The sequence below is a fragment of the Drosophila gunungcola genome, assembly GCF_025200985.1.
Source record: "Drosophila gunungcola strain Sukarami chromosome 2L unlocalized genomic scaffold, Dgunungcola_SK_2 000037F, whole genome shotgun sequence".
Taxonomy (NCBI): Eukaryota; Metazoa; Arthropoda; class Insecta; order Diptera; family Drosophilidae; genus Drosophila; species Drosophila gunungcola.
Genome location: NW_026453164.1, coordinates 712,257 through 725,966, shown reverse-complemented (window position 1 = coordinate 725,966; position 13,710 = coordinate 712,257). Strand labels below are relative to the sequence as shown.

At 39.2% G+C, this 13,710-nt stretch overlaps 1 protein-coding gene across 1 annotated transcript; it reads left to right on the top strand.

The window, feature by feature from the left end:
* The first annotated feature begins 9,834 nt into the window (after positions 1-9,834).
* LOC128253508 (tenecin-3-like) lies at positions 9,835-10,454 on the top strand. The gene has a single exon (XM_052981946.1). The coding sequence runs from the start codon at positions 9,896-9,898 to the stop codon at positions 10,274-10,276; it is 381 nt and encodes a 126-aa protein (XP_052837906.1). The 5' UTR covers positions 9,835-9,895; the 3' UTR covers positions 10,277-10,454.
* Positions 10,455-13,710: the final 3,256 nt, after the last annotated feature.

Sequence of the window (13,710 nt, the reverse complement as noted above, 5' to 3'; positions counted from 1 at the left end):
TTATTGCACATATTTGCCACAGCTGCTGCCCCTTTTGCATCCCACCGCCGCATTTGCTTTCGCTTCATTTAGCCGTCGACAACATTTTGTGGCGTCGCAAAAGTTGCGCAAATATTAATTTTAATCAAGCTAATTAATATGGTCAAGTCGGAGGCGGAGACAGTCCCACCCCAAAAAAAAAAAGACAGAACGACCAAACGAAATGAATAAAAATGGGTAGACAGTCAGTGGCGATATAAGGATGAATTTTTCGGGAAGTTTGCCAATACTAAAAGGTTTAATCAGCAATCCTGGGAAAGCAAAAGAAAACACGTTAAACTTGTATTTAAAGACTTGATTATAAATTTTTTCTTTTGGACATAAACCCAATTTTATATATTATTGTGAACATGTTATTATTTAATTTAATTTAAATAACTTGTATTTCAAGATATGATACATTATTTTATACATATTCCAATGAAAAAAATAACTTATGTATTTTTATTAATTTAAATTTTAAATTGAGAAAGTTGTATGTATACCCAATTATTAGTTAATTTATATAGCAAAACTTTGCAGTGTAACCTGTGAGTACCTCCAATCCCTTGCTGCCCTCACTTTTACTCATGTTTTCTGCCGGCATTGACAAATGAGCAGCTTGGTCAACAGGTTGAGCTTTTTCGCCCAAAAAAAGGTATCCACACATTGTTCCGTTTGGGGTTTCCTTTGGGTGCTTCTGCGGTCGGTTCATTAAAGTTGAGTCCCCGGGCACAAAGCCCACTTAATTAGCACCCGCTCCGTGGGCAATTTACGCATATGCCAAAATGCATTAAGTGAGCAGATCTCTCTCAATGCGATGGTGTCTCTGCGGAGCCACGCGCCAATTCCCGCTAATTATTCAGGATTATCGTTGGAGTGGAGCTCGTTTATATGGCTGGCAACAATGCTCAAGGGTCGGCAATGATTCCCACGAGGCGGGGAACGGAACACACACTCATCGCATTCCCCCCACAATGTCTTGCACTTTATTTACCTTTGGCATAAAGCGCTCGAGTTTATTCCCCCCACAACCCTCTCATCCAGAAGGTGGCACATAAAACGGCACTAAGTTATTTTCAATCAATAAAAACAACATAAACAAAAAGCAAGCTGTAAAAAATACACTCAAGTGCGAGGGCACACACACACCACAACACACACACGTGCCCCTCTGCCAGGAAAAGGGAAATGAAAAGAAACCACTGTGCTCCCAATTTGCCAATAAATTTGCCTGCCATGCACTGCCTGTAATTCAAAGAAGCGAGTGAACTGAAACAGCAACACATAACAAGCCAACAGCAGCAGCAGCAGCACCATCATGATGGAAAAACGAGGAAAATCGGAGGGAAAAGCCAAAGCGCCAAAGCCAGGCGATGCCGAAATGTTGGCCAAAAGTTTTCTCCCTCCTCACTGGGTTTTCTTTCAACTTTTCTTTTTTTTGGTACGTGGCTGCCGACAGCGATGGAAATGACAAAATATGTTCGTACACAGGTTGGAACTCTCTTCTGGGCCTTATCCACCCCAACCCTTGTGTTTAATCAGCCATAAAAACATCCACGTTAAACATTTTCCGCACTGATGACAATTCGCACTTTTAATTGAGATGCGCACACTGAGATAAAAATAAGGGCTTTTTTTATGGGTATTACTATAGAATCTTATAAAGAACATTGTTCATATTATACTTGACTACTTATCAAATATCTACATTTACTTATTCAACTTTTAATTAGTTTTAATCCACTTAACTTTTCATTTCAAGTGCTCGCAACTTTTTATTTACTTATTTTTTTTTTTTTTTTTTTTTTTGTCTTTTATGTGTGTTATTTTATATATTTTACTACATTTCTTAAAAGAACATTATTAAACTTGTAATTAATTCTTCACATTTCTTTGCTGATTTATTGGAGATTTAAATTTAATAAATTTACTTTTTTTTAAATAAGTTTTTATTTCAATTGCATACAACTTTTTATTTACTTATTTTTATTCAATTGTTTTTTATTTGCAGTGAATTTGGCTTGAAAGGTGCCAGGCCATAAGCGTTCTAATTGGTTATCTCGGGGGAATCGCGGAGAAGGAATCACAGCCGAATGACAACGGGTAAGTGGGAAAATGGGAAATGGTAAACGAGTAGCGGAAAACGGATTTCTAGCCGAGTGAACGGCTGATTGAATATTTTCGAGTGGCGACTGGCGCGAGGGGAAATGAAGAGAGGAGCGTGTTTCATGCAAATTCCGTCAGATACAATCTGAGTCGAGTTAGCGAAATTGCGAGTGTTTGAGCTGTTGCCGTTGCCGTTGACATTACCGTTCAAATCATGATTGCAATTTATTATAAGCGAGCTGTAAACAAAGGCAGGGAAAAATCTCTTTCGCAGTTATTGTCGCGACAATTGCAAAAGACAGGAAACAGCTGCCAGAAGGAGTGGATGTGGATGTGGATGTCGCCGAGGATGAAGACGAGGATGCACTCACATGTTCAGTTACCATGGGAAATTACGCGAATGGAAAGCCAGCGCTCACACACGCTCACGTCTGCCGAAGAAATAACATAATGTTGTTGACATACTGCACACGCTCGCACACACACACACACACACACGCACACGTAAAGCCAACTAGAAGCGGAAACGGAAGTAGCAACATGACGCAGATGAGAAAGAGAAAGTCGAGGCTGCCAACTGATTGCTATAGATGGCACCAAATAGAGGCGGAAGTCGAATCTGGAGGGGAAAATGGAAGACCAGGTTCAGAAGCCATAAATTTTAATACCCTTCAGTTTTTTTTGACAATTTACATTGCTGAAAAATGGATACTTATTAAGTGATGGCCAAAGAAAATATAACTTTAATACAGATTTTGGATAGAAAACATAATTTTGACATATATTTAATCAGAGAACAATGGCGAATTTATATTTTTTCAAGTCTTAGTGATAGTGGTTCAAACCCTTAAGAAACCCAAGTTCCAAGCTAATGTACCCCCTGATAGAGAGTAAAATGCGATGCGAAGTCTGCGTCTTGGCAGCCAAATGATTAATTTCAACAAGCTGCCACAAACTGTTGATGGAGCAGCCAACAAGAAGCGGCAAAATCTCACGGAAAGGGTCCCCAAGAGGAGGAGCGCAACAGTCGAACGTGTCTCCGCTCGAGTTTATCGAGCATGTGCCGTGGCAAATGCAAACTTCTTGGGAACGATGCCCCGATGCCGATTACAAGAATCGTGACAGCGTTGATTTTGCGCTCCAGAACGTAATGAACCACAAAATAACAGAAAACTCAAGGACTCGCTTAAGCATTTGCAATCGCAATCCCTTCAAATCTGGCAAATAGCCTGGCAATATTTGCTGTCCAATCTGCTTATCCACATTATGATTGGATAGCACGTCCATGTGGCAGCCAACTTGATTTAGTATTTATCACTCTTGGAGCAGTTTGTTCACTAGCTTTACACAACATGTAATCCACTATGTTAAGCTCTATTTTTTGGAATTTAACAAAGTCGAACTATTTTACCAGAAATTCGAAACATAACTTTAAATTGTTACTCCAATCAGTTCCACCTAGGTAATGATTTCATTACCTTGTAATTGACAGAATTCTTAAAAGTAGAACGGAATTGGGTTTGAATTGCTATTGAAAACGTAATTCGTTCGAAAATTGGTAGCTGTCCAAAACGGAGAACAAATAACCGGGCCGAGAGCTGAGCTGTCAAAACATTTTCTGGGAAATTTCTCAGCTCTCATTGGGGCTGGAGCCCACCCCTCTCTCTATCATCTGCCTTTCTCCTCCAACCCTTTCGCAACCCAGTTTGCTGTGTTTGATTTGCGGTGGTGCATCCATTCCACTGCAAATGAAGCAAACGAGCCGTGTGGTCATTAGATGTCGCCCTAGTCAACATCCTGGCCACCGCAATGTTTGGCCTGTAGCTTCTGCAAGGGAAGGATATGGCAGGATGGACAGGATGGGCTGGATGGTATTCAATGGGACAGCCAACTCGTACATTAAAGCGAGCCCTGGAGGGGAAACACCAAATTCAGATCGATTAACCCATCCTAACAGCTCTAATCTGCACAAACGCCAAATTTTTTAATTTGTGGCGACCGAGCCTCACACACACAGGTGAAAAGCTAGGCAAAACGTGCCAAAATCAGCGTTAAAGTTTGGCTACGCTGCGGCTCATTTAATTTTTTGGGAAAACACAACCTGACACGCAGTCTCACCGAACCACACACATGCAACACATGGCGTTTGCGTAATCTGCATTGCTTGCCGCAGCAGCAGCAGCAACATGCCATATACCATATATTGCACCTGCAACGCGATGACTTGATAAATATTTCCATTGGCGTCAACATAATCAACAACAACCGAAGCGGTAAAATGGTGCTGAGGGAGAAGTCGTCATCCCTTTGTCTTTGCAAACTGCAAAAATAAGTTTTAATTAGACGTCACAGCAGCGAAAGTTTTCCGGGCTCACGCGGCGTATGCGTAACGCGCCAGGCAGAGATGAGCGCAGACCACAAAAGCTAAAAGCTTAACGCATTTTCATCCAATATCGCAGGGTCTTGAATAATGGTTTAAGCTTAATAATATTTATCAAAAACCTTTTAAAGCGGGTAGTAAATCTAGTTTATTAACTTTTTTAATATCTCCGTAAGGTAGCACAACCACATTTTATGCTTTAAGTTTGGGCCTAAAATACTTTGGTAGATCTTAAATGAATAAATAACATAAATATTAAGGACAACTAAATAAGAAGGCAGACTAGCAATAGCAATAACGAATAAAAGACAATAGCAATCCTTAAATTTTGGATTTCCATCATTAAGTTATTCATGACAGAGTCAAAAACTCATGCTCATCTCTAGCTGTAAACTTAGCAGTGTTGCTGGGCCAAAACTTTAATCAAAACTTGTGTTTCTTTGCAATTACGCGACAAGAAGTCAGCTAAAGTGCACGTGCCACGAACTTCCCTTTGGCCCCCTGCCAAATTCACCTCTAATTAAGCGATGCGAAGCGTTTTAAGCTGGCACGCGGGATGGCAGATGCAATGCATCATTAATGCAAACTCACTCACACAGTGCCGCTGCCATGCCCACTCGCCCACACATACATACACTGAAATATGGCAAACAATTTAATCAAGGACTTAACTTTAAGTGCAGTTTACTTTTCTCACTATTTCCCAGTACTAAATTATCATTTTCTTTATAATTTCAGATTTCAATTGCTTAATCAAACAAAAACTTGTCTAATCAAACAATGATGCTAAGAAATATGTCTTGACGAAAACTGAAATTAAACTTAAGAGTGAAAACTTAATTAACTCAGCACTTCAAACCAGCTGCACATAAGAGTAAGTACTGAAAGTTTTGTTTTTTAAGTAAATTGTTCTTAGATACATAAAATCTTGAGAGATTAAAATGAATCTTATCTTGACATTTAGAAGTCGGGTTAAATATATTATAAGTTTTTCATTCAAAATCGAAGTAAATATAATAAACTAAAGTTGGTTTTTGTACTGCATAAATATTTCTGTTAAAAAGAGATTAAATCTTACAGAGGGATAAATATTTTTTTAAATTTCCCTTAATTTTGTAGCAGTGCACTCAGAAAATTGCTGGCGAAATGTGCGTGTCTTTAACGCCACGAATGGGCTATGAAATGGGGAAAACAGGAAAGAGATTTTTGTGGGAACGGGTTGGAGTTGGGAAAATGGGCAAAAATATGCCAGCTAATAGCTCCTTTTATGCTCCACTTGAATTCCCCTTTTCCGGCGGTTCCGCTTCTCGGCGGTTCAATGTTTTGCCACGTAGGCGGCATAACATTTTTCGGACGTGATTATTACGAGCAGGGTCGAAGTGCAGGAGAAGGCAAAGCGAGGAGGTCGTCGTAATTTCATTAAAATTTTATTAGCTCGATATATGTATGGGGCTCAGGTTTGCTGCTTGCGAGTCTCGTGTTTTGATTTGGGCAAATGAAATTATCACCTATGCGAGCTATGAACACAAAAGCAACAACATCAGGGCGGCGAACAGAGCTTTTCCTTTTAAGTATCCCGCATTTAGAGTGAAGAAAAATGGGGAAAGGAAGACCTAGAATGGCCCTCAAAGTTGCAGCTTTATTCAAGCGAGTGTGAGACATTCCTTTTTCCCCCCCGATTTTCAACATTTTCCTTTTTCCTCTGGCCGAGTGGCTTTTAATTTCCATTTTGCTATTAATTTCAACCTCAAAGATTGCAAAGGCGAATGGTGGATGGTGGATGGTGGGCAGGTGAAAGGTGAAAGGTTGAGGAGTGGAGCATATCACTGCCACACAACAAAGCCGCAAAGCCTTGCCTCGGCTTTGGTTAATCCGAACACTCGCACATACGCACACATCCAGATAGATCCGGGGACTAATACTTGCACAGCGAGAAAAAGTGCGGTCACTGGATGAATAAATATAGAAAAATTCAAAACTCCAAATATAACTAATATCTTTTTCTAGATTCTTGTTTTATAAATCTTTGTCTACATATTAGTTCTATAAATCATCGTTAAGTCTGAAAAATCCATTGAATGTACATCACCTCAAAAAAGCCTGTTTGTAAACATTCCCTTTGAAATGAACCCTTTTTGTCAAAAATTTAATGATAAATGTATTTAATGGAATAATTTTCAACAATCAATTAATAGGCTTTTCATTGAAAATGTTTCATTTTAGCATTGCCCTTTATTACAAATTATTTTTATGCCCAGGCTTTTCATTGAAAATGTTTCATTTTAGCATTGCCCTTTATTACAAATTATTTTTATGCCCAGATTTTGTTTTGTGTGCGTGTGCCGCCTTTATGTTTTCTTGATTGAGTTTCACCTTTTGCATATGAAATTCAATTTAATCAGTTTGCCAGGCATACTGCCATCCTGGCAACCACACGCAGACACGAAAAGAAGCCAATAATAATGAAGTCCTTTTGTTGTTCGACATTTTCAACGAGAGATGGCTACAACGAGGGCAAATTTGCTTTGGGTACGCAACAATTTTCATGACGGAGCCGAGCCGAGCCGAGCCGAACGGCCAACCTCAATAATGTTTTCACTTGGAAATCAATAAATACAAATAACATATATTTGCCGAGACTGAGGGCCAACCAGAGCCAGCTCCTGACGGCCATAAACTGGCAAATTGTATGCAAATAAATGCAGAATCGAAACGCAGTGCCGCAAGACAGGCCAAGTAGCACCCCCAAAGTGGAAATTGGAAGCGGAAAGTGGAAAACCAACAAACAGTTGAAGCGATAGAAATGCTGACGCTGCAGCCGCTGAATCTGAGTCCCCAGCTTCATAAAACAACGAAAAGAGTAGAATGAATTCTGTGGGAGGGGTTTGACCAGGGAAATACAAGGAAAAACTTGCTCGGCGACAACTTTTTATTAACTCTTTGTCTTGTTGGCTCTTTGGTTGTGTCCTCTCCCCGACTTTCACCCTGGCCTTCCTATTGTCCTCCGGCGCCAATTGGCAAAAACCCAAGACGCAGACACAAAAAGGATTTAAGGAGCGGGGACAACAACTTGTTGTCGGTCGTTTCTCAAACCAGATGCAAATCCAACGGCCCACCGAGAATCCTTAAAAAAAGGGGTAAGCCAACTAAATGATGAACCCTTTGCGCCACAAAGTCAGGCTGTTTCTGCTTTGGCTTACCAAATATTTTTCATTGCTAATGTGATTAAAGGCATTTACCTTTTTATGGTTTCATAAAAATTTCTACAAATTTTTTTAAAGTAAAACAAAATCTATTGTTTGCTATTGTAATTGATTAATTAAGAATCTTTACAAAAATTAAAATTTCTATTTAACAAAAAAATCGTAAATCTTAGATAAGCTGAAAATGTTTTGATTAAATTATATTCTTACCACAGTGTGCGATATTAAAAGCCAGTCTGTTAAAATCACTTTTGTTTAATGTATTCAATGTGCACAAAATAGGGGTCTGACTTCTTATTGAAATATAATCAATTTTATTCTGATATTCAATGCTCACAAAATAGTTATCTGACTTATTGAAATGACCCATGAAGAAGTCTATTTTGCGGCAAAATTCTTTTTCTAATATAAAACACCAATTATAGCACAAGAAAAATAAAATATTTTTTACCCATTTATGATATAGATACAGACGGATTAATATGCCTAAAACACTCACAAATATCACCATAAAACACATATATTTAAGCCTTCTATACAAACTTAAGACAGTAAGATGTCTTCCAGGGTATTTTTAGGGCATAGCATCTTCGAAAGCTACAAAAAGTTATTGTTTTCTTCATTTGGCAACTGCTTGTTGACATTGCCGGACAATAAGGACCAAGTGCAGGGCTGCGGTAACTGGGTCCAAACAATTGTATTGATTTAGGCCAAGTCCGGCCATCTGACATATGTTACACATGCCGCAAGCGCGGTCATGTCTTAGTGGCCCAGGAAAATTGTATTTTGGGGCCTTGTGGACCGACATTCAGGCCCTGGTAAGAGGCTTCGGCTTTAATATACAATATACCAGAGTGATGGGAGCTGCACAGTCTGTCTGCCTGAGTTTAATCGCATTTAGCTGTTTTAGCGGCAAATTGAATTTGCCAACGTCACGACCCTCAATGAAAACCCCTGAATAGGCGCCCTCCTCGAAAATGGGAAATTCAATTAAAATCATATTTTTACAACAGCACCCGCTACCCGGATATCTTTAAACGGATTTTCAGTTGCAATTTCATCGCTTTAACCTGGCAAACACACCAAATCGAAGCGGGGATAAATAGGCAGAAATAATTGAGCGGCTGCTGGTGCCATCGTGGCATCATTCCATCAATTCCCAATCTCCCAGACGCCATCGTAATCCCAGTTTCACTCCCCTTCTGAGCAAAAAGACGACGACACGGGATAATCGTCTCAGTTTCCTTTGCGGCCCACAACATTTTGATGCGTGGCAACATTTTTTTGCGCTTGGCTTCAGTTTCACACAGGCCACTCGGTTCGTGATTAGCTTTGGTCATGGCTGGACTTGTCATGGTTGTAGAAGGGGACAAACAGGGAGGTGCTGCGATGGAGAAAAGCAAAGGCTTTGGTTCACTGGCTCGGGCGATAATTAGGACTCAAAATCCTAGTCCCGAAGATGATTTATGATGCCAGCGCTGCTGGAGTTCGTAGCCCGCTAATTTATTGCATTTTCGCCGCAGGGATCAACGCTTTTCCACTCCGCTCCATCGCCCCCATCGCTCTTACTTAAACTGTAACTAAAATATAATTGAGTGGCCAGCAAACTTGACTTCCATTTGTCTTAATAAATTGAACTTCCAATTAGCGACCTCATATATGAATATTATAATTTGCAACTAGCATTTTTTTAAAAAGTATAACCTTCTATTGATTGTATTTGTCCAAAAATATTATTTATCGCTATCAAAATCCATCTGTTATATTTATTAATGAACAGAAAAATGAAAAACTTTCTCATACGCAAATAGTCATTAAGCAAACACAGAAGTTGTTAAGCTAAAAAAACACAAATAGTAAAACAAACAGAACCAAAAGTAAACATTTAAAGAGCGAACAGAATCCAGCTGCTTAAAATCGCAAAGAAGGTAAATGAATGAGTCAATGCACGACACTTTTCAGACCAAGACCGCGAGCATTAAACACTTTTTGATATAGTATTTTTTTTTTTTTTTCAATTACTCCAAACAGTTGTTGTCTGTGACGTAACTGGTTAGCAGCTGTCTTTGAGGGGATTTCTGTGGGAAAAATGGAAACTGTTAAGAATATAAAAGGCCTTGGGCAAATGGAAAAAGGTATCATTTCTTGAGTTTATACCAAGCAAAGCAAAGCAACTACAGAGAAAATGCGTTCCTACATTTTGATTGCCCTTTTCGCTCTGATTGTTGTGGTTGCCGCTCAAGGTGGACCTCGAAGTGGACCTCAAGATGGACCACAAGGTGGATCCCAAGGTGGACCTCAATCTGGCCAGGATGGACCACAGCACGGTGAGCAGGGCGGTCAGCAAGGATCCCAGCAAGGAGGTCCTCAGAATGGACAACATGGCGTTCCTCAAAATGGCCAGCAGGGTGGACCATGGCACTTGCCTGCGAATGGAACAGTCCTCTCCAGCAGCACCACATCCACAACCACTGAGGCCAGCGCCACAGAGGCCAGCACCACAGAGGCCAGCACCACAGAGGCCAGCACCACTGAGGCCAGCACCACTGAGGTTTCCTCATCTTAGGATGTAGCTATATCCTTATTTAAAAACTATTTTAGTTTACTTATGTTCCTTATCTTATTATTAATACAATTAAAAATTCTAAATATTATTAAAATTGTTTTTAATTTTGTGTCAAGTTTTTTTTGCTATTTAACCATACCAATTATGTTCTTTTTCAAACTTTCGAATATAGTTAAAAACCTTTTTTTTGTGACAACTGAATAATGATCTATGAATTTAAATAAAATGTTTATTTTTTAATAAGCTGTATGAGAAACAATTTCCCAAGTAATGACTTCACCAAAGCAAACTTTTTCACTGAAAATCCTGTTAGCTAGTCGCATAATTACGCTTCTGCTCGTCCCGCTTAAAATGCTTTGTATAATTCTCAAGCAGCAATTTACGCTAAAAAGTATGCAACACTTTTGTGCTGCTGCTCGAAATCACTTAAACGCAAATCCCCGGAATGCTTCTCACTTCCACCTTCTCCCCCGAGAGTCTCCACAAATTGCTACTGAAACAGTTCCCAGTTCCCAGTTCCCTGCTCCGAAGTCTGCGACAAGCATCAGCTGCAAATGGCAAAAATGGAAGACTGGGAAGGAGGGAAAAACGCATATGCGGTGGCTCATGAAATGCTGTACAAAGTCGTTCTCATCCAGTCGCTGCTCAGCGAAGCGGCCACTTCTCAGTGCACTGAAGTGTTTGGCCGCATAGGGGAGTGGGTGGGTCGGTGAGTTGGTGGACGAAGGTCGTCAGCTGTGGACCGGCGATCAATTGATTTGCATTCCCCACTCTGCGGAAAGCGAACAGTGCAATGCAGTGCAGTGCAAAGTTGCTTTAAGTCAGCCATCCATTAACTGGACGCTGCGGCAATGTTTAACTCCAGTAAACTTCATAAGCGCTTAACCCTGTACAGTCAGAAGGTTTCAGAAAATATGTTCTTAGCATACAATTTCTATTGTGAATTTATACGATTTAACAAGGCCCTGGAGAAACTCAGATCTCCCATAGAGAATCATATAACATGTTAATTATAAAACTAGATTATAATTAATATATATATATATAATATATATCAGTATTAAGTCAAAGCAATTCAAATAAAATATATAATATAAATCAGTATTAAGTCAAAGCAATTCAAACAAAGTAATCACTAAAACTTATTTAGAGTAAATAACTACACGTTTCAAAATCATTTTTAAAAAGTGAACTTGTCAATTAAAAATCTTAATTGTGAATAATTAAACAAGATTATAATTATATATTATATTATTATACTAAGTCAAAGCAATTGAAGTCAATAGAATTAAAGTAGAGGATATAAATACACTTTTTTTTAATTGGAAAGACTTTGTTCAGCTTTTTGGAAAAAAAAGAGTTGCACAAACCTTCAATACACCTATATTTCGCTTTATGGACCGAGATAAAATTTCCCAAAAATACGTAATTCAATTGATCCTCAAACCAATGCTGGCCAGGCTAGCATTGATTTATTGATTTGATTCAGTGATCTGTTGGGGCCACAGGTGGGTTAAGCCAGCTGCCACATGCAAGTGGGGCATTTGAGGAATCCGAGGAACTGAGGCAAGTGGAGCAGGCAAAACAGCTCGCTGGGGAACAGTAAATCACGTCGAGCGCAGAGCGCAAATTGGTTAGTGAAACACATGAACCATTTATAAGGGGGAAAGGGGGAAAAAGGGGCAAAGGGAGGATCGGGGGACTCACACACACACACACATGAACCGGCAGTCGACTAAAATCGCGCTTTTGAAAAATGAAGGAAACTGCAAACGTACAGGAGCACACGCAGAAATACCAAAGTAGCAAATGTAATCTGCAAGGGGCCAAAGAGGTGGGTTCGGAGCGGAAGGCAGGTAAATCATATTATCCTTAGGTGGAATTAGTTGCCCCTTTCCAAAACAGAGAGAGAAAATATTATATTGTTATTCAAACCAGTAATAACATAATTTAGTTACCTAAATTAGAAAACTATTTAGTAAGTTTTAATGCACATGTAAATATAATAAAAATCTTAACTGTAAATCACAAAATTAGTTGTTTCCAAGCAGAGAGAAAAAAAATAATAACCATTTATATTTGATATAGTAATTAAATAAAAATAAAAAAAATTGTTATTGAAACCACTGCAATGGTTACTCACATCTTTAATCACTTCCATGCCATATGCACTATTGTAATTAAATTTTTTTTCCCTCCCATTCACATGAAACTTTTTATAAAAATAAAACTTGATATGGCGAACTTTTAAATCTCACTAGATTGTTTTTTGTGTGCATTTGCGAACGCAGCAGGAAGTTCTATCCAACTTAACTCAACTTGAGTCAAGTCATCTCTCTACCTTACGTCGCTTCAGCTTCCAGCTTGCCTTCATACACTTTAGTTGCACAAATTGAAAGGAAAACACATCCTGGCTTCCTGCAGTAGTAGAGGCATCACCACTACCACCATCACCAACAAAAGCGGAAAAATCAGGATGAGCAGCAGCCGCGCTGAAATGCAGCAAATGAAATTTCCCAAGGCCGAAGCGATCGAAGTGAAATTGAAAAAATAATCATAAATATTGCATGCAGCTTGGTTGGGCTTGGGCTCTCTTTTGCCATCTATTTTTTAGCCGCTTTCATTTTGTGTTTTTTTTTTCTTATTTTTGCCGATTAAGCGGTGCAAAGTATATGCAGCCAGCACCGGTTAAGTATACGCCGTGTGGGCTTTATAAAGTTGAGCCCGAAATGCGCACAAGCCGCTTCATGTCATCCATGGCTCAGTTCCGGCTGGAAATGAGATGGGTTGGGGTTGGCTTTTGGGTTGCCAAAGGCAGAGGCATCTCTGCCACATTTACACGGCACTCCACTTCTATGGCAATGCCGCCGCGGGCCAAGCATATTCTAAAATGCTTCGTGTGAGAATTATTTCAGGGCGGAAAACAAGGTTAGAGGGCTAATGGCAAGCATTACGACAGCTAAATTCTCTGGTACTTTGAATACATTTTAGACTGCTGACGAAAAATAATTATGATTATACTTTCAATATTTATGTTTTGTAGTTGACAATTTCAAAGCGTACTAAAAAGGTAAGGTAAGGTAAGGGGACATGAAAAATTTACGTTTATCTATGTTGCACAATTTTTCCTTCAAATTTTTTTTTGCTTTTACCTAAAACTACCCAGTCTAATAAAGTAAAAATAGTTGCTAACTCGAACATAGTAAGTTCAACAAATATTTTACACAAGAAACTGAAATCAAATCATAAGTAGCTGCCAAATGACGCACAGAAGGTAAATTAGTCCATGATAAACAGTAAACATTTCTTTCTGTCTGGTTTTTGGTTTTACCAAATTACCACAGCAGACGTTTGTTTGATTTGTGTGAGGTTAACTGAGCAACAGCTGTTTTAAAAAAAATTTCTTTGGCCTCAATGGAAAATTTTAAAGATAT